Source organism: Scyliorhinus torazame, chromosome 28, assembly GCF_047496885.1.
Source record: "Scyliorhinus torazame isolate Kashiwa2021f chromosome 28, sScyTor2.1, whole genome shotgun sequence".
NCBI classification, from domain to species: domain Eukaryota; kingdom Metazoa; phylum Chordata; class Chondrichthyes; order Carcharhiniformes; family Scyliorhinidae; genus Scyliorhinus; species Scyliorhinus torazame.
Genome location: NC_092734.1, coordinates 22,770,822 through 22,797,105, shown reverse-complemented (window position 1 = coordinate 22,797,105; position 26,284 = coordinate 22,770,822). Strand labels below are relative to the sequence as shown.

At 44.3% G+C, this 26,284-nt stretch overlaps 1 protein-coding gene across 2 annotated transcripts in view; it reads right to left on the bottom strand.

Moving 5' to 3' along the window:
• Nucleotides 1-26,284, bottom strand: part of LOC140403576 (vinculin) — a 209,475-nt gene that overhangs the window by 97,768 nt on the left and 85,423 nt on the right. For both annotated transcript variants that reach the window (XM_072491635.1, XM_072491636.1), the window contains exons 2-6: nucleotides 13,458-13,528; nucleotides 7,276-7,426; nucleotides 7,000-7,108; nucleotides 6,178-6,300; nucleotides 5,199-5,359 (exon numbers count right to left, since the gene is read on the bottom strand). In XM_072491635.1, coding sequence (XP_072347736.1) covers nucleotides 5,199-5,359; nucleotides 6,178-6,300; nucleotides 7,000-7,108; nucleotides 7,276-7,426; nucleotides 13,458-13,528 — 615 coding nt within the window. The remainder of the gene's footprint in view (nucleotides 1-5,198; nucleotides 5,360-6,177; nucleotides 6,301-6,999; nucleotides 7,109-7,275; nucleotides 7,427-13,457; nucleotides 13,529-26,284) is intronic.

Below are 26,284 nucleotides of genomic sequence, written 5' to 3'. Positions count from 1 at the left end.
CTAAATCGCTGGCTTTGAAAGCAGACCAAGGCAGACCAGCAGCACGGTTCGATTCCCGTAACAGCCTCCCCGAACAGGCGCCGGAATGTGGCGACTAGGGGCTTTTCACAGTAATTTCATTTGAAGCCTACTTGTGACAATAAGCGATATTCATTTTTTCATTTCATTTCATTTCATTTTTCAAAGATGTGCAGGGTAGGTGGATTGGCCACGCTAAATTGCCCCTTAATTGGAAAAAATTAATTGGGTACTCTAAATTTATTTTAAAATAAGATATAAGGTATTGTTTAAACTAATTTAATCTTTCTGTGCCTAGAAGAGTAACATTTATAGTTAGATTCATGCTGGTAATAGTATTTGTATGTGTGAGGGTTGGTTTCAATTCCAGCAGTGATTCTGTTGTGCTTAGAGGGGACTACGGCATGAAGAGTAAATAAACCAGCAGTGGTTGCTTAGTAACTGGGGCCTTGTACTTTTAAGTTTTAGAAGCTTTTAAGTTTTAGTTTAGCTAATTTGATTGCAGTTGGAGATAGACAGTGAGATAGAAGTCAGCTCTCACAGCTCTGCTGGAAGCAGTTGGTGTTAGAAGGCTAAAGAGGAACACCTCTCTCAGCCTTGTCAGAAGGAAAGCTAAACTATGGCGTAATGGCTAAGAGAACAGATGCCAGAAACCTAAATTCCAGCTATTTAAATAAACTAGAGAAATTAAGAGACGTTTCCAAGTCTGGAGTTAAAAGAACAGAGGCAACTGGGAAATAGAACCGTTCAGTAAAGTCACAGAGAGTTGAAAAAGCATTGGATCCGGAGAGGCCAAAAATATATCTGCAGTGGTGCTGAGGTTTGTGAGAAATTACTACAGTACGGGAGACATTATTTCAAATAACTGTGGAAATTGGTGACTGGACCTCAGAGTTTGTGTAAAAGCCTTTAAGACAAAGGCTTTTCACTGTAACTTCATTGCAGTGTTAATGTAAGCCTACTTGTGACAATAAAGGTTATTTATTATTTATTTTAAACCTGAAGGGAGAGGTGTAAAACCTGAAAGTGGAAGCAATGGAGGGAAAGCATAATTTAAAAAAGATTTGAAAATATCACTTTTGAAAATGGAATTTGAAATCACTCGATCACTTACTCGTGTGGAAGTCAGCATTCAGTGAGGCAAGGTGGCTCACGGTAGAAGAATCATCTGGGGAAGGGTTTGAGAAGAAATTCACAGACATCCACTTCGGGTCAGATAGGAGTGTGTCTTATCATAGTCATCTTGTGTACTTAAAAGGGACTTTATAATGAGACCACTGTAGCTTAAGATGCACTTTGTCAGGGATAAGTAGGTTGGGGGACCTGTTTGTGGACGGGAAATTTGCGCGCCTGGGTGAACTGGAGGAGAAGTATGGGCTCCCCCCCCCCGGGGAACACCTTCAGATATTTACAGGTAAGGGCGTTAGCCAGGCGGCAAGTGGTGGAAATCCCGCGGCTGCTATCACACACAGTACAGGACAGGGTGCTCTCGGGGGGGTGAGTGGGAGTGGGGAAGATCTCGGAAACTTACCAGGTGATGCAGGAGGAGGAGGCCTTGGTGGTGGAGTTGAAAGGTAAGTGGGAGGAGGAGTTGGGAGAGGAGATCGAAGAGGGGACGTGGGCTGATGCCCTAGGGAGGGTGAACTCTTCCTCTTCATGCGCGAGGCTCAGCCTCATACAGTTTAAGGTGCTGCACAGGGCACACATGGACAAGGATGATACGGTTCTTTGGGGGAAGAGGACAGGTGTGTTAGGTGCTCAGGGAGCCCAGCAAACCACCACCCATATGTTCTGGGCATGCCCAGCGCTGGAGGAATTTTGGAAGGGCGTGGCGAGGACGGTGTCGGGGGTGGTAGGATCCAGGGTCAAGCCAGGCTGGGGGCTCGCAATATTTGGGGTCACAGGGGAGCCAGGACTGCAGGAGGCGAAAGAGGACTTTGCGTCCCTGGTAGCCCGGCGAAGGATTCTTCTTCAGTGGAGGGATGCGAGGGAGGCCCCCAAGCGTGGAATCCTGGATCAACGATATGGCGGAGTTTAATAAATTGGAGGGGGTGAAATTCGCTTAAGGGGATCGGTACAAGGATTCTTTAGGCAGTGGCAACCGTTCTTGGACTTCCTGGCAGAACGATAGACAATGGTCAGCAGCAGCAGCAGCAACCGGGGCGGTGGGGGCTAGAAGCGCTACATGTTATTAATTAGTTGTATATTTCAATGCTGTAATAAAATGTTTAATGTAGTCTATTTGATATGACCAGTGAATGAAGCATTCAGAGAAAGTCATTTGTTTCCAGTTTCTATCACTGTTGTTGACTTTTATGTATATTCACTTCTGCCAACATTCTGTGTTTATATGGAGACCTACATTTTCAGTTAGATAGTACATTGTCCGAAAGCCACAGAAAAATCTAATCAAGCACAATATCAGTGGGTCAAATTATGTGTCAAATTATGCTCCCCAATACTTAGAGGCAAAAGAACAATTCTCATAAACATATACGGATAAGTAATAAAAGGATAGTCAAAGGAAGGGTTGGGCCAATTAGCATTGAAAAAGGAGACGTTCTTATGAAGGCAGCAGGCATGGCTGGAATACTAAAGGAGTACGGGATACTACGCAGCTGCCTTCACTAAAGAAAATTCTGTCAATGTCACAGTGAAAGAGGAGATTGTAAAGAAAATAGATGGGATAATAATAGGTAAAGGAGGTACTTAAAAAGCCAGGCAGCCTACGGAGTAGAAAAGTCTCCTGATCGGATGGAACGCATCCTAGGGTAAACAGAGAAACAGATTTACGGCAACTGTCAAAAAAGATGACATAAGGATTAAAAAGTATGTAGCGCTTAATGATGATCGCTGGAAAAGACGGTGTAAGCAGATTGATTAATACCCAAAAAGGAATTTGATAAGTATTTGAAGTGGGGAAATTTGCATGGTTATCATAGATTATAATAGAAATTACAGTGCAGAAGGAGGTCATTCGGCCCATCGAGTCTGCACCGGCTCTTGGAAAGAGCACCCTACCCAAGGTCCACACTTCCACCCTATCCCCATAACCCAGTAACCCCGCCCAACACAAAGGGCAATTTTGGACACTAAGGGCAATTTATCATGGCCAATCCACATAACCTGCACACCTTTGGACTGTGGGAGGAAACCGGAGCACCCGGAGGAAACCCACGCACACACGGGGAGGATGTGCAGACTCCGCAGACAGTAACCCAAGCCGGAATCAAACCTGGGACCCTGGAGCTGTGAAGCAATTGTGCTATCCACAATGCTACCGTGCTGCCCTAATGAGGAAAGAGAAAAGAGGTGAGACGAACTGGATAGCTCAACTAAAGTGCTGACACTGCATACAGGACCAAACGTCCTGATTCAGTATGGTTTTATTCCATTATTCCATGATAATGATATTGAAGAATAAGTAGAATAATGTTGACCAGATACACAGGAAGAGTAATTAGGTCTTAACGACTCAACTTCCACTGTACTGCTAACACATATTAATCTCTGTTTACTATGTGGACTAATTTCATTTACTCCTCCTCCATCCCAGAACATTTCTCCCTCACCACCTTTCTTTAAGATATGAACCATACCAAGACAGTTTATTTGCATCAGCAATGCTCGAAACACCAAAATTACCATTCTTTATGTGCAGGCCTGTCCAGTGAGAATGAGCAGGGTTTTCAAATGTGGGAGGTGCCACACCCATGCTCAGCTGTTCTCAGTTTACATCAACACAAGCACATTTCCAAGAGTTACCACTTGACAACAGTAGGAACCTTGCGCAGTTTCTTCACAAGTTTGGGAAGCCTGAGGACACATAGACTAACTACAACATCGATATAGCAACTCTTGCTTAGATTAAGCCTAGCATAAAATTACTTTAGCACCTATACAGCAACTCTTGCTGAGATTAAGCTCAGCATAAAATTAAGACCTTTCTGTTCTAATGTGGTTCAACACCATGCCAGGTTGTCATTCACCAATGAGTCAGAGGACCTAATTCTTGTTAAATGTAAATTTGATTAAGCACTGAAAATAATTTTCATGCATTTTAAAATTATGCCTGATCCTAGTGGAGATTCTGTTAAAGCTTTCTTCCCTCTTCAGCCGCCCTCCAGCCCACTTTCATTTGAAGAAATTTTAAAGACCATGTTTTAGTCTGCTCTGTTTCAAAAACTTTAAGAGGCATGTTCAAACTGTTGTGGTTAAAAAGCTCCAAACGTGTGACCTAACGACAAGTTGAATTTTAAGAAAAGTGTTCAGCCTGTGCTCGCCATAAGTTATTTGAAGCAAACTGCACCACACACCAAGGCTGGAATGAATGTCCAGCATTCATTCAGGACATGCTTTAGCAGAAAAAGAGAAAAACAAAGTGAGCTTACCTTCTACAAGGAAGGATGAAGAAGAAACAAGGAAGTAAAAATAAGATGTTTGTAATGGTCTCAAAGAAAAAGAGTGCAAAAGAAAGTTTCTAAAATATAGAATGTTATGACCACAAAAATACAGCAGATAATTTACAAACAAGGATTTTCTGTGGTGTGTAACTTATAACATTTACCAAAAATATAAAAATGTAACCAGTATATCTGGATATCTGTCAAATTCATATTTGCACAATATCTTATAAAGTTGTTTTAGGATCAGCTGACTGATGTATAACAGATGAGAATGTATACACCATCCTGCCTTGAGGCAGGCACATGTGTGGAGAGACACACACAGAGATAGAGGCCAAAATAATTCCATTTTACATCAGTGTGCAGGTGACACTTTTACTTCAACCAATATCAAATGATGAATTGATATTCTATTGTAGTTTAAGACTGAAATGTAATCCCAATTTGTCCTTCATCTCAGCATAGCAAGTAAACAAGTACGGTTCAGAAACTACCTACTGTCTGTGGCCCAATTAAATAAATAAAAACAGTCTTAGTGATAAATCAAGATTCAAGAAGTGAAAACAGTGAAAAATGAAACAAAAAATGTCATGGATAGATCATACACTGCAGACACTCTCATGGACACATAACCAGAACCAACCAATAACTGTCCCAGTTTGAAAAAAAAAGTATTTTATTGCCCTTCAATAGCCAAATAAATGAAAGCTTCACCACTGAAATAATTTCTTCCACAGTACTTGCATGATGATTTACCAAGGGTCTCAGACATACCTTACTAGCCCAAGCATCTTCATCCCAGGATGTTAGCTGCAAAACACGAATTATCTCATTGATTTCAGTACTCATCTTTTCCACAGTGAAGTTACGGTTCTTTAGAGCTTCTTCCACTCCTTGGCTTTTGAACTGCTTCGTAGTCACAAAAATCTTAATAGCTACAAAATAAAATGTAAAACGGTGACACTTAATTACCACAACCAGCCACTTGTGTATATTCTCTGTCCCAGTAACTAATTATGGCTTTGATTTCAGCTATGACTTAACCAGGTTTTGGCAGTTGATACCGACACAGCTATAATTTACAGCAGATAATGATGGAAAGACACAGGTCATTAGCATGTAAATGGAGAGAAAAATCAAGTTAATGTTGCAGAATGTTCCAAAGGAATCTCGATCCAAACATTAACCAATTGTGTTTGTTTAAAATATGAACCCGATCTGTATTTTGAGCACTTTGATGTTTGTTTTCAGCTCTGCACTTCCAATGAATAAATTTTATTCAACATGGCAAATCTGAAATTCCACGCAGTGTTTTCTGTACAATTCAGTGCTTTTCAATTCCCAACACAGTATTGATTATCCACATGAAATTAACACTCCTTCACAAAAGTAAATTCAAATAGGTGCAATGTTTGAATATAATTTGATACAATTCTGAGTGGAAATAAAAAGGAATTGTAGTTATACCATCAGGGCAGACAAATATAACTTAATATTCTTACGACATTTTATGCTAACAAGAGCTTTATCTGGGCTAAATTAAAATTGTAATAAGTCAACGATATACAAATATGGATCCAAATCATGATTGTGGATTAGCGGCGAAAAAAGGAGAGGTGGGAGCATAAAAATGTCATGACTGATTAGTATGTCCATAATTTAATCACATGATGAAACTTTTCCAGTGCAAAAGTCTAATTCAAAAACAACATCAGGAGTCTGGCTATTTTCAAACTGATTTTTTTTTTTATACCTGAAATGAGTACAGGAAGAAGTTCTTTTACTGTGTTCATGGAATTCACCAGCATAACCCTATGCTCTTGATGAGTCAGTTCCTGCTGTCTTTCATCAATCATCTTAGCCATTTTAGTCATTCCTTAATTGGGGCAGGATGGGAGGCAGCATTAAAGAAGGGAAGAGAAGCAACAATAGTATATGAAGACATAAAAGGAATATGTATATTATACTAGTTGTTCTTTTGTAATTACAATACAAAACATGAAGTGATCCAAAGCACACACTAAGAACATTAGCCATGCTAAAATATATAATCTGTAATTAAATTTCCAACATTGCAGATGTTTTAATGCAGTTGTTAGATAATACTTGCTCAAGGTTCATCGATAGTACACATTGATACATCTGGTGATGATCATATTGAGTGGAAGTTTCTGGAGTAAGTTTAAGTATTTGTAGCATTAACCTTTACTCCATGCCCGGTGCAGTGGTTAGTTCTGCAGCCTAAGGCGCTGAGGACCCGGGTTTGAATCCCGGCCTTGGGTTACTGTCCGTGTGGAGTTTGCACATTCTCCCCGTGTCTGCGTGGGTTTCACCCCCACAACCCAAAGATGTGTAGGTTAGGTGGATTGGCCACACTAAATTGCCCCTTAATTGGAAAGAAATAAAAAATAAAAATAATTGGGTACTCTAAATTTAAAAAAAAACATTTACTCCATGCCCAAAGTTACACTTTACCTCCTCAGAATAATATGTCTCTTAGAAAAGTTTGGTCAAGAGTAGTTTCATTTGCAGTGTTGCTTCAGAAATTAAACTTCAAGAAAATGGAATTCCTAACCTGGACCCAGGTTTTTAGTGTAAGTCACCAAATCCTCCATAGTTTCAACCACTTCAGCGACTGTGAGATATTCTAAGATCCCTTTGCACACACGGATAATTTTACGGACCTGGGGGTGGGGTAAAAGGAATGTATTTTAAAAATGCAAGAATCTATTGTTTTTACAAGTTACACATGGCACATCAAACTGTGGCATACTAACATACAGATAGACACAACAAAAGTCATTCACATTTTGCCCAAGAGAAGTGGAACAAGTTTTCATGAATAAATTACCTCTGCTTCATCAAATGTCAACAGCAAGTCTGAAGTTCCAGAAAGAATACCTCTGGAACCATCAATGAGGTAATCACGTGCAGGTACAGCATATGGATTGTCTTTCAGCATCTGCGCAGCCTGGATCAATTTAGTGCAGGCATTTTCAACCCTTTGAATGATAAGTCAGGAAATTAAGATAAATGCTCAATTGACTTCTATATACAATAATGGTTATTTGACAGATTAACGGAACAATATCAAACCTATGATTTGGTTCTGAAGATGAGAGGTCAGGAATATCAATTTTAGAGGTAAACCAGATCCTTTTGGTTTTTGTGACCCTAACTTGTTCACTCCAATGTTTATTTTTTATTTATAAATCTATAGTTCCCAATTAATTTTTTCCAATTAAGGGGCAATTTCGTGTGGCCAATCCACCTACCCTGCACATGTTTGGGGTGTGGGGGTGAGACCCTCACAAATACAGAGAGAATGTGCAAACTCCACACGGACAGTGACCCGAGGCCGAGATTGAACCCAGGTCCTCAGCGCCGTGAGGCAGTAGTGCTAACCACTAAGCCACTGTGCCATCCTCACTCCATATTTAAGGAACAAAATTGATGTCGCAAGGTGCCAAAAGCAACAGATATAGTTTCAAAGAGTTTTTAAAATAGTTTAAAATCACAAATAAACATGACAAACGCCAACTACTTCACTCAAATGTCCCCTTTTCTTGGTATGGTTTCAGTTCCCCTTTGCGCCAGCCTGAAGGAGTGTTTTAAAATAATTAACAAGAACTCCAGAAGACTCAACAGTTTGAAAGCAAATCACTACTGCCATTAGAAATCAAATACGTTCTATTGCAGTGCCCTCAACCGGTGTCAGCAGAGCATAACTACATTCCACTTCACACACCAAATGAACTACAAACTGCACAACCCAGACTTACCACAGGAAGCTGTTTTTGGGAAACAATTGGCACTGCTTATTAGCCATTGAGTTGCCCTTTGAAGCAACTGTCCCTTTAAACTGTAAACAAAATTTTTCTCCTAGCTGTGCTGTCAGCAATTTCACATAGCAAAGAAAGCCATTAGGAAAAACCACCAGGCTAAGAACAGATTCATGCAACAGCTGAGTACTCCCTTCAGCAATTTTTAAACATCAGCCAATCTCCATTGCGAGATCTTAATCCGAAAACCTGGCATAATACCAAGGAGCTGGCACTACATCAGATACCTTTCTCTGTTTAGTGATGACCAGTAATATAAACAACATCCATCATTTCAGAAGTATCATGAAACAGTATCTTATTTGGACCTTAATATATACATAATTGTACTTGGATTTTCACTGTGGGATAACAGGAATCTTCAGAATTTATTAGAAGACCAGTAAATACACTACGAGAGCGATTCAGCGGAATAAATCTAAGACCGCTTTCGGACGCATTTGGCAGGGTATTCCTCAGCAGCTACAGTGCTATTCAACCCGCTATTATGGTGGTCTTCCCTCAATGTCATCACTCAATAACACTGGCCTTTGTTGGATGCTGGCCACAAACTGAACATTGAACTGCACTATTTTTTGTTGCAATCATTCATAGATTATCTAATTTGAGGTGATTGCATTATTTACTAATGCACATGCAAAATGCCCATATTCCTTTAGACAACTGGGAATAATTTAATACAATAAAAAGACCAAACTATACAACACAAACTCTGCATTTTATGATAAAATTCTAAATGTAGCATATAAACTGCTTCAGAACGGACCAATTTAATTTTAATCTGTATAAATCTTCATTCGTTGAACACTGGTTAGTGTTACGGACACCTGGTTACTCCCCAACAATGGCTCTGACTGAGCCAGGCGCGTGATGATTTTAAGTTTTAAAACTGTGCAGAAAGATCGATTCATTCCGCGAGTGATAATAAAAAGAATAAGGCTTGGATATTTTACAAAGAAATCAATATTTAAACTTTTACATCAACTCTACCACTAACACGTAATGTCTTAACCTTAACACTAGTTCCCATCAAATAGCACTTGGGGCAGCACGGTGGCACAGTGGTTAGCACTGCTGCCTCACAGCTCCAGGGTCCAGGGTTCAATTCCAGGCACAGGTGATTGTCTGTGTGGAGTTTGCACTTTCTCCTCATCTAGGGAGTCTATGATTCTATTCTAACACTTTGCATGAAAATACAGCTCTCGTTCCACTTAAAACTACAGGCAAAGTGTTAGAATAGATAAAGATCTTCCTCTGTAATTTCCAGACTGGAACTTAGCAACTGTAATTGGGCTGCTCGATTGCCCACTCCTGTTTACACAACATACCAGAGGTATGCCATTCGGGTGCAACGGACAAATAGGCAATCAGATTCTGTAATATGATAATGGCTGGTCATGCAAGAATGTCCTGAATGATATTGGATCTTGGGTGAATCACCCTATGCATTCCCCAACGAGTTTAAGTCTAATTGGAACAATGCAACTCAGCCAGGTGTGGCCATCTCCTTTCAGTCCGGGCTAACACTATTTTCCTTCAGTCTGTTTAAACCTTAAATTGCTACACCTTGCACCCCCATTTCTGGACCAAATTCCTAATATCTCCCACATCTTGACAGTGAGTAGGCATTGCATAGAAAAGATCTGTGCATACATGACTTGCTAAATAATCAGGAAAACTAATTCGGTTATTCTCTGTATTCTCATATATAAGATCATGGCTGACACCATAATTTGACAGCACAACATCATTCGAGTCATCAGCAATTGCTGACCATATTGAAAAAATGAAACACTCTAAGCCCAAGTACAACAGGTTGCATGTTTGTTCAGAACAAGCTTCTTCAGTTGTACAGGGCTCCCCGAAATTACAAAAACTGCATACGGCATCTTAAAAATTGAATTAACAAGCACATAGAAGATCAGACATGCAGGGGATGAAATCAATAACATTCTGGAAAATATTTAAAGTATATGTGTTTTAAACATTGAGGTTTGGGGCACATAACACATCTTAGAAACTGAATTATTACCTTCTCAAAAAGGTACAAAATACTAAAGGACTTGTCAAGTTCAGAGAGAGCCATTCCTACTGCCATTATTTTGTTAGCTTTTCAATCTTGTTAAATGTTTGTTTTCTTTAGACTTTGAATTTGATATGAAACGTGAACTTGAACACTTACGATCAGCATTTGGGTAGGGTGTCCTTAAATAAAAGATCAATTAAATTGAAGGAAGTTCAACACCTCCTGCAAGTCAAGAGCATGCGCGGATGACGTCCTCCCCGCGGCCGCCCCGCAAGAAGATGTCGGATGGATCTTGCGGGGCAGCGGAGGAAAGGAGGTCCTCCTTCAGAGAGGGAGAAGAGAATTCCGCCCCCTATTCCAACTTGTGCATTTCTCTTGCTGCACACCATCACCGAGCTCCATGTCATCAAAACCCATAATATTTATCTCATCAATCCTACCTTCATTCACTTAACTCTTGCTCAATTTCCACTCTTGCCATCAAAATATCTTCTGATGTTTAAAAGGCACCAGTTAAGTGCAAAGTATTCTTGGATAAAGGTAGTTGAAAACACAGACTTACCAGGGTGAAATTAATAGCAAGTATTATGTTAGGATCTTAATGGGAACCCAACTATTTGCAATTTTTAAAACTGAGAAAGATGACTGCACAATAGAGTGATAATGCTGACCAATAGATATCTTTTGTGTTAAAACAAACATTAAGTTAAATACAAAATCAATCACATCAACAACAAAGTATTAGTTCTACAGTTATCACTTAAATGAGTTCTTAAATAAAATGAAAAACTTTAACTTATTCCCTAAACTTGCATCTACTTATATATTCCAATTAAGCAAACCAATACATTCAAAGACAACTTATAAAGTTAACAATCAGGTTTACTTTCTTTTCCCTGTGCCAAGACCTTGGAGAGAATCCTACAGGAGCCAACTCAAGACACTTCTGTTCAACTTCAAATTCCATGGCAAACTGAAATTACAGACATACTTGGCTCCTCCCCTTAATTACACCATAGGGCAGAACAAGCACAGCGCCAGGATCCCAGGTTCGATTCCCCGCTGGGTCACTGTCTGTGCGGAGTTTGCACGTTCTCCCTGTGTCTGCGTGGGTTTCCTCCGGGTGCTCCGGTTTCCTCTCACAGTCCAAAGACGTGCAGGTTAGGTGGATTGGCCATGATAAATTGCCCTTAGTGACCATAAAATGTGAGATGGGGTTATTGGGTTACGGGGATAAGGTGGAAGTGAGGGCTTAAATGAGTCGGTGCAGACTCGATGGACCGAATGGCCTCCTTCTGCACTGTGTGTTCTATGTTCCATCAGTCCAAATCCAGCAGACAGCATTAAAAAAATTAAAAGAAAATAAAAAAAGGGCAGCACGGTAGCACAAGTGGCTAGCACTGTGGCTTCATAGCACCAGGGTCCCAGGTTCGATTCCCCGCTGGGTCACTGTCTGTGCGGAGTCTGCACATTCTCCCAGTGTCAGCGTGGGTTTCCTCCGGGTGCTCCGGTTTCTTCCCACAGTCCAAAGACGTGCAGGTTAGGTGGATTGGTCATGATAAGTTGCCCTTAGTGGCCAAAAAGGTGAGATGGGGTTATTGGGTTACGGGAATAGGGTGGAAGTGAGGGCTTAAGTGGGTCGGTGCAGACTCGATGGGCCGAATGGCCTCCTTCTGCACTGTATGTTCTATCTCTCCATAAGGCATTCTACTGTCTCCTCCCACAAGATGTCCCATGGCCAGGTTAGCCAGGACCAACTACAATATCTCTCATAAATTATCTACACCTCAGGGACCTCCAAACCAAAACAATATTCCCTTCTCTGTAAGGAGGTAAATGCTTCTCAAATCTATCAGCAGGACACTCCCACTGAAAAATCAAATATCAAGTCACTTTACGACCCCTTAATCACAGCTTTAGCAGACATACTGGGCGGGATTCTCCACTCCCACGCCGAAGTGGCCGCGCCGTCGTGAACGCCGTCGAGGTTTACGACGGCGCGGAACGGCCCCGGTCCCGACCGATTCAGGCCCTGACAATGGGCCAGTATCGGGGCCGCGTCACCTACACGCGCCAGGCCTTGTCGCCCGCGTAAAAGCGGCGCCGCATAGATGACGCGGCCGGCGCCGCATAACGGACGTCATCCGCGCATACGCGGGTTGGTGCATGCGTGGTTGCCGTCCTCTCTAAGTCCGCCCCGCAAGAAGATGGGGGACGGATCTTGCGGGGCCACGGAAGGAAGGAGGTCCTCCTTCAGAGAGGACGGCCCGACGATCGGTGCGCACCGATCGCGGGCCACCCCACATTCCAGGTGAAGCCCGGTGCAGGATCCCCCCCTCGCTCCCCCACAGGCCGCCCCCCCCAGCGTTCACGCACCGCCCACGACTGCAGCGACCAGGTGTGGACGGCGCCGGGGGGAACCCGCCATTTTGGCCTGGACGCTCGGCCCATCCGGGCCTCAGAATAGAGGGGGTGCCGGAGAATCGCCATTTTCGGTATCTCCGCCGATTCTCCGGCCTGCGGCCCGTGAAACTCGACCGGGCCGTTCCCGCCGCTTGGGAGAATCGCGGGAGGGCGTCGGACCGGCGTCCCCGGAAATCTTGGCGGCCCAGGCGATTCTCCCAACCGGCGTGGGAGTGGAGATTCGCGCCCACTGTCTGCGCATCTTAAACCCATTGTTTAATAACATTACTACAACAAATATAAATTATAACTATTTCTTTCATTCATCACAATTAGATGTTTCAGATTTTAAGATTCTGAGGACATCATAAAAAGCTTGTAGTTCAAGTGTCAGGTCACCATGTGTGTGATCATGCCTAATGCAGAAATCTTGCTATTGTTATTGTGTTCGCAGTCACTAAGTAATTGAATATAAATATAGCTTCATACAATTCTCAGTCCTTCTTATAAATACATGTGAACTGTTGTCAACAAGTCACATAATGGTGCGTGGCGTGGCGATTATTGGGGCTGAGGGCTAATGGGACGAAAAAGGTTATGAGTCCAGGAAAAATGAAACCATAACCTTTCCCCGTTGTGGTAACGGAATCAAACAGGATTAAAACAGGCCCATTAAGAAGGTCATATGTAGGTACAAATGCAAACACGATGAGCAGTCATTCATCACAGGCCAATTTTGTGTAAATGTAACCCAACACTCACTTGATGAAGGCTGGTGGCATATCCCTCTTCATGACCTGATCTTCAGTAGTCTGTACGGTCTCTTTCCCAACCTGAAACAGATACATGAATATTAACTTATAATTTTTACCATACACTTCATAAAGGCTTGAAGAATAGGACAAGAAACAGCTATTACCATACACTCCTATTGCCATGCAAAATGCTGACGACCAACTGCATTCTGGGGCTATACTGATAGATATCAGTCATGTTCACACAACGGATATGTATGATTTTAGGAAAACCTTCTACCAACCACATGTTTTTTCCCCTGGCAGTGCCCCTGGAAGCTAGAAGTGCCAACTGGGCACCTTGGCAGTGCCAGGTGGCACTGCCAGGGTACCAGAGCCAAGGTGCCCAGGTGCCAATAGCAGTGCCAGGTACCACCCTATCCAGGGGGTATGCACCCGAGGGCCTCCAATCCTTTGGGAGATCCTCACGATTGTCGTTCCGTCTCGTCCCTGTTTGTGGAGACTAGTATTGAACCACGCTCGCCCGAGGTCTCCAAGGCTACGGATATAGATGCCAACACCTTGGTTACCTCAGGGAAGTGCATATTAGAGTGAGGCTAGTGTCTCACTCTGACATGCAGATTTGCCAAAAGGTGCTCCCGCCCACAATAGGCGGGCTTCACACCACAACATTGTGTTAGATCTCGCAAGGCGTGGTAAGCAGGGTAGATCCTGCGAGTGGGGTCACCTGGCAGTTACCGGCCACATTGTGCCACGGCACACTGCTTTTCAGGTGCAGCGTGTCTGGTAGATCGCGCCTAGGGTGTCTTTAATTTGGACAAAAGCATTCCAAGGCACTTCATCCCAAATAAAATATGACACCATAAAGATTTGAGGACAAGTATCTAAAAACTTGGCCAGGGAGATGGGTTTTAAAGATCATCTTAAAAAGGAGTGAAAGAAGTATAGGGAAGGAATTTCAACCTTAATTCCTTTGCAACTGAAGGCAGAGCCACCAAGGGTGAATGAATGAAAAGCAGGGTAATGCAAGAGAATTGGAAGAACGCAGTGAACTTGGAGAGTTGTAGGGCTGAGGAGGTTACAAAAGTAAACATGGCCAGCTATGCATTATTAAGCTGCTTTATTTTACAGGCAAGTGAACCTACAGTTGTAATCAAATCCCATTTATATCCAACTACAGAACCCTCAAGAAACACACCACATATGTGGCTCATTTAATTTTTCCTGACTGTGATTAACTGACCTTGATATTTGCATTCATTGGAAATGGAAGGACAGTGTTTCCAACCCCATTCTCGTTTAGTAATTTGCGAATAGGTTCGCAAACCGATTAACTATCCCCTCTCCCAACAAGATATTCTCAGCAGACATATCATGCTGGGCTCACATGAATAGAATCAACCCACCATAAGAGGTATGGATGTCTTTAGGCCATCGGAGACGAAATAATAAATTGCTTAATGTCTCCAGTTGTTGGCAACCTTTAGAATCAACATGCTTCAGAATCAACATGCTAAGTTCACGCCTCCTCCTCACCACCCTGTTACGATTGGGTGGCTTTTTTTTTAAATAAACATTTTATTGAGGTATTTTTGGTATTATAGCAACAACAAAATAAACAATGTGCATGAAACTGTAACCATAGTGCAAAAGCCGTCTCATCCCTTACAGGTCCCACCTTTATTAACCCCCTACTCTAAGCTAAACTCCCCCTCCTCCCTCTGCTGACGATTAATTTTCCACAAAGAAGTCGACGAACGGTCGACACCTCCGGGCAAACCCTAACAGTGGCCCTCTCAATGCGAACTTGATTTTCTCCAAACAGAGAAAGCTAGCCATGTCCGATAGCCAGCCCTCCGACTTCGGGGGCTTTGAGTCCCTCCAATCTAATAGTATCCGTCTCCGGGCTATCAGGGAAGCAAAGGCCAGAACGTCTGCCTTTTTCTTCTCCTGGATTCCCGGGTCTTCCGACACCAAGAAAATCGCCACCTCTGGACTCAGTGCACCCTTGTTTTCAACACCGTGGACATGACATCTGCAAACCCCTGCCAAAATCCCCTAAGCTTCGGACATGTGCAGAACATGTGGACATGGTTCGCTGGTCCTCCCGCATATTTTGCACACTTGACTTCCACCCCAAAGCATCTGCTCATCCGGGCCACTGTCATGTGAGCCCGATGAACCACCTTGAATTGTATCAGGCTGAGCCTGGCACATGTCGCGGACGCGTTGACTCTACTCAACGCATCCGCCCATAGACCATCCTCTATCTCTTCTCCCAGCTCCTCCGCCCACTTGCACTTCAGCTCCTCGGTCTGCGTCTCCTCGGACCCCGTGAGTTCCTTGTAAATGTCAGAGACACTCCCTTCTCCTACCCACCCTCTGGAAACTACCCTGTCCTGAATCACCCTTAGCGGTAGGAGCGGAAGGTTGACACCTATTTACGTCGGAAGTCCCGAACCTGCAGGTACCTGAATTTGTTTCCCCTCACCAACCCAAACTTCTCCTCCAGCGCTCTCATACTCGGAAAGCTCCCCTCTATAAACAAATCCCCCATCCTCTCAATCCCTGCTCTCTGCCATATCCGGAACCCCCCATCCATACTTCCCGGGGCAAACCGGTGATTATTACAGATTGGGGACCAGACCGATGCTCCCTCTGCTCCCACATGTCTCCTCCATTGTCCCCAGACTCTCAGGGCCGCCACCACCACGGGGCTGGTGGAGTACCGTGCTGGCGGGAACAGCAGAGGTGCAGTTACCAACGCCCTCAGACTGGTGCCCTTGCATGAAGTCGCCTCCATACGCTCCCATGCCAACCCCTCCCCCACCACCCACTTCCTGATCATCGTTATATTTGCCACCCAGTAATAGTTACTAAAATTTGGCAGCGCGAGCCCGCCCTCTCCCCGACTCCGCTCAAGCATTACCTTCCTTACTTGCGGGGTCTTGCCCACCCAAACGAAGCAAGTGATCACTTTGTTGACCCGTTTAAAAAAGGACCGTGGAAGAAAGATGGAGAGACATTGAAAACTAACAGGAATCTCGGGATGACCATCATCTTCACCGTCTGCACCCTCCCAGCCACAGAAACGCGTCCCACCTCCGAAAATAGTCCTTCATTTGGTCCACTAATCGGGCCAGATTTAATTTATGCAGCCAGTCCCATTCCTGCGCCACTTGAATGCCTAGGGACCTAAAGCTTCCCCCTACTAATCTAAACGACAGCTCCCCCAATCGCCTCTCCTGTCCCCTCGCCTGGATCGCAAATATCTAACTTTTCCCCATATTTAGCTTATACCCTGAAAACTGGCCAAATTCCCCTAGAATCCTCATAATTTCTTCCATCCCCTCTATTGGGTCTGATACATACAGAAGCAGGTCGTCTGCATAGAGCGAGAGCGAGACTCTGTGCTCCACGCCCCCCCGGACAAGCCCCTTGAGGCTCTCAGAGCAACTGCCAACGGCTCTATAGCTAGCCCGAACAACAGTGGGGAGAGGGGGCACCCCTGCCTCGTCCCCGGTGCAGTCTAAAATAGTCCGGTGTTGCCCTATTCGTCCGTACGCTTGCCACAGGAGCCTGATACAGCAACCTGACCCAGTCAACAAAGCCCCGCCCAAATCAGAACCGTCCCAGCACCTCCCACAGATAATCCCATTCTACCCGATCAAAAGCCTTTTCTGCATCCTTTGCGATCACTACCTTCACCTCCCTACCTTCATCATGGTCACTTTTAATAACAGTCTTACATTGGCCACCAACTGCCTACCCTTAACAAACCCCTCTGGTTCTCCCCAATAACGTCCGGAACACAATCGTCAATCCTGGAGGACAAAAGTTTGGCCAGCAATTTGGCATCCACATTCAACAGGGATATCGGCCTGTAGGAACCACACAGCTCCGGGTTCTTGTCTCGCTTCAGAATCAGCGAAATTGTGGCCTGTGACATCGTCAGGGGCAGCACCCCTCTTTCCCTTGCCTCATTGAACATCCTCATCAACACCGGCCCCAATATCCCAGAGAACTTTTTATCAAAACTCCACTGGGTGCCCGTCCGACCCCGGGGCTTTACCCGACTGCCTGACCTTCAGACCCTCCACTATCTCTTCCAACCCGATCGGGGCCCCCAGCCCTTCTACTAGCTCCCCGTCCACCTTTGGGAAATTCAGCCCCTCCAAGAAGTGCCTCATCCCCTCCGGCCACGTAGAGGGTTCTGACCTATAGAGCCTACTGTAGAAATCCCTAAACATCTTATTCACCCCTGCTGAATCTCCAACCAGGTTCCCATGCCCGTCATTTACTTTCCCCCTCTCCGCCTTCTCTCCATACTCATAGATCGCCCCCCCCTCGCCTTTCGCAGCTGCTCCACCGCCCTCCCTGTGGTTAACAAGTCCGCCCACCCTTTTAGTTCCTTTGCCATTGCTGGCACCCTGCCGTTTTCAAGCTTGACCCATCCAAGCCAGGGTCAATAACTGTGTTGAAGTCCCCTCCCATGACCAACCTGTGCGAGTCCAGGTCCGGCATCTTCCCCAGCATCCTCTTTATAAACTCCACATCATCCCAATTTGGCACATACACATTTACTAATACCACCTGCACCCCCTCCAGTTTCCCACTGACCATAACGTACCGACCTCCCACATTCGAGACTATTCTACCAGTCTCAAACAGGACCCGCTTATCGATCAGGATCGCGACCTCTCTAGTCTTTGAATCCAGTCCCGAGTGAAAGACCTGACTGACCCAGCCTTTCCTCAATCTAATCTGGTCACTTTCTCGAAGGTGCGTCTCCTGCAACATTACCACTTCCGCCTTCAGTCCCCCAAGATGCGCAAACACACGTGCCCTCTTGACCGGCCCATTTAACCCTCGAACATTCCAGGTGATCAGCCTAGTTGGGGGGCTCATTGCCCCCCCCCCCTTCGCCGATCAGCCATCCCCTTTATTGGGCCCGCCTCTAGCCCATGCTCCGCGCCTCCACCGGCTCGCCCTTCTGCAGCCTCCGCCTCCAACCTCCTCTCTGTCCCTTAGCCCAAGTCCCTCCCTTGTCAGCAGAACATTTCCTCCCTCCTCCCCCCCCCCCTCCCAAGTAACAACACTCTGTAATCCAACCCCTTTACTAAACCAAACATATGCACCCCCCCCCCATTGCGCTTCCGTGAGTTAGCCCACCCAGCTAGCTTGGTGCTCCCATCCCTGGCGCCGGATAGTCTCCCACCTATTGTCGTTGTCGCCCCCCCCCCCCCCCGCTCATACAAACATACTACAGCATCAAACAATCCCCACACAATTGCCCGACAGAAAAACACCAAGATGTAAACAAGCACACCTCCATCCCCCAACAGTGCAAATGAAAACCTAACCTCACTCAGCTCTACCGCTGGTCCTAAATCAATGCAAAAGGCATTACAAACAGCTTTCACAAAACGAAAAACAAAAGCATGAACGTTGCAGCAAAGTTCAAAAGTTCTCAGTCCACCACCAGTCCTTTCCTTATTGCTTAGTCCAGCGCGTCCTCAGGCGACTCAAAATAAAAGTGCTGTTCCTCATGCGTGTCCCAGAGACGGGCCAGATACAACAGTCCGAACTTTACCTTTTTCTTCAAAAGGATAGAGCTAATCTGGTTGAAGCCTGCTCTTCTCCTGGCCACCGTCACATTCAAGTCTTGGTAAACCCGCAGGATACTGTTGTCCCACTTACAGCTCCGTGTCTGCTTGGCCCACTGTAGAATGCGCTCCTTATCCAAGTACCTGTGGAATCTCACCACCATTGCCCTCGGGACGTCTCCCATTCGCGGCTTCCTCGCGGGTGCTCTGCGAGCCCTGTCAACCTCCAAGGGCCGGGAGAATGCCCCATCCCCCAACAGCTTCTCAAACATGTCTACGATGTATGCCCCAGCATCTGCTCCTTTGGACCCTCCGGGAGCCCAACGAGTCTCGAGTTCTGCCGGCGGGACCTATTCTCTCAGTCCTCCACCTTCTCCAGGAGCTTCTTCTGCTGGTCTCTTAGCATCCCCACCTCCAACTCCACTGCAGTTTGATGTTCCTCCTGCTCAGCCAGCGCCTTCTCTACCTTCTGGATCGCCCGATCTTGGGCGTCCAATCTAAGCTCCAACCGCTCAACTGACTCTTTTATCGGGTCCAAGCAGTCCCGTTTCTGCTCAGCAAAGCCTTCCTGAATAACTTGCATCAGCTGCTCCGTTGACCGCTGGGTCGACAAACCAGAGGCCCGGTCCTCCGCCATGCTGTCTCCTGCTGCAGCTTCAGCGCAAGCTTTCTCTGTCTTTCTGTTTCTGTCTTTACGAGCACTTCTAGTCCTTCTCTCCAGGCACCGATGTGGGAATTCAGTACGCAATTGCCTCTGTCATCAGTTTTACAATTCAAGTCCGGTAGAAAATCGGGGGAAAAGGGCCAAGAGTCCAACCCGAGCAGGAGCCACCAAATGTGCGACTTACTCCTTCGTAGCCGCCACCGGAAGTCCCCATGGGTGGCTTTTTAAGCCTATGAAAATACAGTGTTTTAAAAACACAATCCTGAAAAATAATGAATCCTGAATATTTTCTGTGGGGAGAAAAAGATCAACATTTCCAAGCAGTGGTAATTTAAAGTGCATTTCCATAGTTTTAGAATATAAATTTTCAAGTTAGCAAATGTCCACGTTTACACATAAAATTCCATTTATAGTCTAACATTAATGAACTGTATCAGGATTGCAGTCGTCTCATTTTTAGTATTAATATAATTAAAAACCAAGAGGATTCAAGTACATTGTGCAGTTTAGAATTAAATTATTAACCTATAGTGCCTCGACAAATGACAAGTTAACAATATGGATAAAACATTTATTTATAGTCTTGCACCTCGTGTCACATCTTAAATGTCTTAAAACACTCACACTCTCACCATCACCACCCTGGTGCTGCAGTGTACAAAAGGTTTGGCTTTTAGGTGCTTAGAAATATTTAATATTCTGTTTAATTCAAATATCAGGATCAAATAGATTCCTTTCCTCACAAAGATTCTGAATAATCCTTGAATTCTTCTGAAGGTAGCCTTTGAAGTTCCTTGATTCCAAATGTGTGCCAACATAATGAATGGAAGGCAAATACTCAAATTTTGGTAGATTCCTTCAAGTTTCTCTATTTAACAATGGCACTTAACAGCTTTCAAAAGCAACAGCACCATAAACATTTAAGGAATAGAACAAGTATTAGCGACTTGGCCCATTAAATCTGGTCATGCTAAGAAATATGTATAATCCAGCCAATATGCATTCTACCTGATTTAGCTAATCTTCTAATTCCTGACCGTCCCCCCCCCCCCCCCCCCCCCCCAAAGAAAAATCAAGAGAAACAAAATGGCAACAGATACCAACATCTATATTATGCAATCCTAGTCTGTTGCTTTAGAATAGTGACACAAACATGACTCCAAGAACTACCTGTATGTCCTTCTATTCCAAACTAATTAAATACTGCATTTCAAAACATATTAACTATCCCCATCAGGGAGATCTGATCTAAATCTCATAAATCAGATTTTAAAAATAAACAAGCTTTGCTGTGGGAGCGTCCCTTCCTTACTTAGAGCAGTCAGTCTCAATCATCCTAATGGCCTTTTCTGAACTGTCGCCAACACATCTAGATTTTTTTGGAAACATCAAACCTGGAACATCTGTGGATTCTGTCACTAAGGAATAACATGTTATAGAACATAGAACAATACAGCGCAGTACAGGCCCTTCGGCCCACGATGTTGCACCGAAACAAAAGCCATCTAACCTACACTATACCATTATCATCCATATGTTTATCCAATAAACTTTTAAATGCCCTCAATGTTGGCGAGTTCACTACTGTAGCAGGTAGGGCATTCCATGGCCTCACTACTCTTTGCGTAAAGAACCTACCCCTGACCTCTGTCCTATATCTATTACCCCTCAGTTTAAGGCTATGTCCCCTCGTGCTAGCCATTTCCATCCGCGGGAGAAGGCTCTCACTGTCCACCCTATCTAACCCTCTGATCATTTTGTATGCCTCTATTAAGTCTCCTCTTAACCTTCTTCTCTCTAACGAAAACAACCTCAAGTCCATCAGCCTTTCCTCATAAGATTTTCCCTCCATACCAGGCAACATCCTGGTAAATCTCCTCTGCACCCGTTCCAAAGCCTCCACGTCCTTCCTATAATGCGGTGACCAGAACTGTACGCAATACTCCAAATGCGGCCGTACCAGAGTTCTGTACAGCTGCAACATGACCTCCTGACTCCGGAACTCAATCCCTCTACCAATAAAGGCCAACACTGCATAGGCCTTCTTCACCACCCTATCAACCTGGGTGGCAACTTTCAGGGATCTATGTACATGGACACCTAGATCCCTCTGCTCATCCACACTTTCAAGAACTTTTCCATTAGCCAAATATTCCACATTCCTGTTTTTCCTTCCAAAGTGAATCACCTCACACTTCTCTACATTAAACTCCATTTGCCACCTCTCAGCCCAGCACTGCAGCTTATCTATATCCCTCTGTAACCTGCTACTTCCTTCCACACTATCGACAACACCACCGACTTTAGTATCGTCTGCAAATTTACTCACCCACCCTTCTGCGCCTTCCTCTAGGTCATTGATAAAAATGACAAACAGCAACGGCCCCAGAACAGATCCTTGTGGTACTCCACTTGTGACAGAACTCCATTCTGAACATTTCCCATCAACCACCACCCTCTGTCTTCTTTCAGCTAGCCAATTTCTGATCCACATCTCTGAATCACCCTCAATCCCCAGCCTCTGTATTTTCTGCAATAGCCTACCGTGGGGAACCTTATCAAACGCTTTGTTCAAAGGTTAAACTGAACATTCCTGGATCCGTTTCTTTTCTGGGGCCACCAAAGGGGAATCTCGTCAAGTTATCTCTGCTTTGATCCATTTCAAATAAATTGCTAGACATCAGAACTTCCGGGTTGTGTATAACTGAAGATTTTTATCATTAAATGTCCAGAAACTCGGAATACCTAATGATTTGACATAGGCATGCATTCATGTCTATTGGGTCATGACAAATTCTTAATATATAGAACATATACAGGGGGAGCACGGTAGCATTGTGGATAGCACAATTGCTTCACAGCTCCAGGGTCCCAGGTTTGATTCCGGCTTGGGTCACTGTCTGTGCGGAGTCTGCACGTCCTCCCAGTGTGTGCGTGGGTTTCCTCCGGGTGCTCCGGTTTCCTCCCACAGTCCAAAGATGTGCAGGTTAGGTGAATTGGCCGTGATAAATTGCCCTTAGTGTCCAAAATTGCCCTTAGTGTTGGGTGGGGTTGCTGGGTTGTGGGGAGAGCGTGGAGGTGTTGACCTTGTGTAGGGTGCTGTTTCCAGGAACCGGTACAGACTCGATGGGCTGGGTGGCCTCCTTCTGCACTGTAAATTCTATGATAATCTATGATTTAAACTTTTGACTATGAATTTTGTATTTTGAAATCAATATTATTAAGCATGTTTATACAGGAACAAACACTTGAACATCTGCTTTCCAGGGCCTTAATGTTTATCATGGTTTACACTTATACCATTAAAGTAAATGACTAAAGCTTTTCAGGTTGGAAACTCTAGTCTCAGTGCAGCAACCACTTGTTTTGTCTGCTGTACAACTCAAAAACTGTTTAATGCACAGAGGTCATTGTTGACCCTACAAGTCACAAAATTCTGAGAGAGGAGATAAACTATTAAAAGGTACAGATGAATCAAAACCTCAAATCTTCTTGCTGAATTGAGAACAAAAAAAAAAAACCGTCCATTAGAGCTAAGCATCCAAATATGGGAAGTAGGCTTTGATAAAAAAGTCATCCAGATTCGAAACGTTAGCTCACTTCTCTCTCCACAGATGCTGTCAGATCTGCTGACATTGTCCAGTATTTTCTGTTTTTGATCTAAATATTAAGCCTGATCTGTTAGTTTAGTATCTAATTCAGACTATCTAATGAATGCAACTGCTGGGAGTTGAACACTTGAAGAAATGGACTTTACTAGGTTACAAGGTAAGAATCTTCTCCAGGGAAAGAGCTGGCCTTGCTTGCAATGCTCACATCCAATGATGTTGGGATGCCGGCATCCAAAGAGTAATTTAAAAAAAAAATTAAGCCAAGTTGAGATTCAAACAACATCATGCCAGCAACACCAGTTTAAAACAAGCCACAAGTTTCAAACAACATTGGAAGTTGACAAATAATTAACTTAAAAGAGTAGTTTCTAGAATTTCTAATTTTCTTTGAACTCTCCAGGTTACACACTGTGCTGGTGCTGTTACAACCATCTACTACTGCAATTATTCCAGGATTTTAACCGATTAGACAAATTTAAATGACACCAATAGGAATATGGCATAGCAACTTTAATATATCTTCATTTTGTTTCTCAAACTATTCCCTCATGCACAAGGCACATTTCAGACAGAGGGGGGTCCCTCTGGCAGAGAGAAAAGGGGGACACATATGTAGCTAATCTCAGAGTTCCCAAGTCTCAAAACTAAGCCAGCTCTGTCACTTGGATCTTGGTCACAACCAGAATCAGGAAATGTCTTTTCACCAAAAGATTGTAAATGTTTGAAAAAATAGGCATGCAGAGATTTTTGTTCAAAAGTAAATTATTTGATAAGATTGATAAAGTTAATTTGTTTCAGGATAAAATTAGTCAATCTCTTCAAATTATTTGAAGGAGCCGTTATCAAAGCACAGAATGAAACATTTATTTCCCTCAGCTGAACCAATGTGTTCACATCCAATACCATACCAAAATGCAAAGATAGTTCCCAGAATGTTCCTTTTCAAAATATCAAAAGTTTGATTAAAGGAGGGGTAAGTCAATCATTAAGTTCAGTGAAAATTTGGTTAAGTGCTTTCTGTTATTATGGTGTCAAACCACTATTCAGAAAGTTGAACAGGTAACACAGCAAACAAGTACTCTGGGCACGATTCTCCCCCAAAATTTTGAAGTTCATTTGTGGCGGGTTTTTTCGGGAGTTTCCTCTGGATCTGCTGGCGAGTTCCCCGCCGCTATTCAATGACACAACCATTTATTTGGGCCCTGGGGAGTTTAGCCCACACTTAGAATTTTTTTAACACTGGGGAACGGAACTGAGAGATCAGGCCACCATTTTGAAAGGGTGCCCCATTCTCTATGAGCTTGTGGGTCCCCCTCACCCATGGACAATGTAGCCCCCACCTCCCCAAGTGAGGACATCCCGATATGGGGGTCCCTGGCCCCCCCCCCCCCCCCATGCCGAAGTACAAGCCCTTCTCCCCTTCAAGGACCTCCACCTGTCATCCCTCCAACCTCCCAGTGGCCCCTACTTACCTGCCCTGCACCCCACCATCCTTAATACCCCTCTCCACCCTCCTTTCATGGGCATGGTCCCCTTCAGCCCATGAGCCTTGGCAGTGCCAGCTTGGCACTGTCACCCAGCCACTTTGGCCAGGAAGCCACCCTGCACTGACCATGATCATCCAGAGGTCACCGCTGGTGCGGGAGACCCCTGGGTATCATTCTGCCTGGTCCACATTTGGGTGGACCAGTGAAGAATGCTGCCCGGCTGCTGCCTCGCGGGAGAGGCCTGTAGATCGCGGGCAAGATCGCGAAAGTCGGTTTAAAACCGGCTTGGTCACGCCACTTTGGGCATGTTTCTAACTCGGATGCCTCGCGGGACTTGGGTGGATCCCGTGAGGCATGAAGGATGCCACAAAGTCCACGAGAGGTCTCTCCCGGCAGTCACCGGCCACACCGCGCTCGAGCGAGAGTGCAACGCGGCCAGTGAATCGCACCCTCTGTTTATATTTGTACAGAGGCTTAAACGGAAAGTCCATTAAGAGGGTGGAAATGCTGAAGTAACAATTCATGAGATTATTTCAAATTTGAAGATTAGCACATTAAACCGAACCTTCAGTAAATCAGCCGTTCCTCAGGAACAACATCAAATTCAGAGCAGCAATATACTAGTTCCTTTGAAATAGGCAAGCGCGAGAACATAATTTAAAATCTGTAAATTTAAGTTGCTAGTCCTCAAAACAAGGTTTTCTTTCTCCATGTTGTTGTTGGCAATCTGAAATACTATAATAGTGACATAGACAGGCCACAAACCAAGGTTAAAGTGTTTCTGTCACAATTCCCCAGTCAACTTAAGTCTCATCAATGGTCAATGGATTGGTAGATGAATAACTTATGTAGCATCTCTAATGATAATGCAAGCTTGTAATCAGCCCGAGTTTCTTTCTACCACTATCCCCAAAAAGGGAAAAGAGGGGCCTGAAGATGCACTTTAAAATATACTTATATAGATATATACTAAGAGGATATCAGTAAGGAAATGTTAAAGCAATCAAGTCTATAGGTAACAAAGTAGTAGTAAGCAGTTTAGCAGCATTAGGGGAAAGAAAGAGTGGAAAACAAGCCATATAGCATGGTGGAAATAAGCAGGCTTGGTGATGGATAGGATGTGACGTCTGAGACATAACTGAGGAATGAACATGACATCAAGGCTTCATTACCTTCTGATTCACCCCAAGTGAACAGCTGAAAGGGAGATGGAATAAGGGCTCAGTATATGAGTTTAGGGTGCGGTGGAAGAGAATACTGTAATCTGAAATGATCTGGTTAACAACCAATGTTTCAATGTGGCACGGTTTTGTTCAAAGAGGTAGACATGAATGTGGGTCAGGTTAGATTGAGATTCAAAGTAGAGAAGTATCAGAGGAGAGGAGCTGGTTTAGCACAGTGGGCTAAATCGCTGGCTTGTAATGCAGAACACAACCAGCAGTCCGGGTTCAAGTCCCGTACCAGCC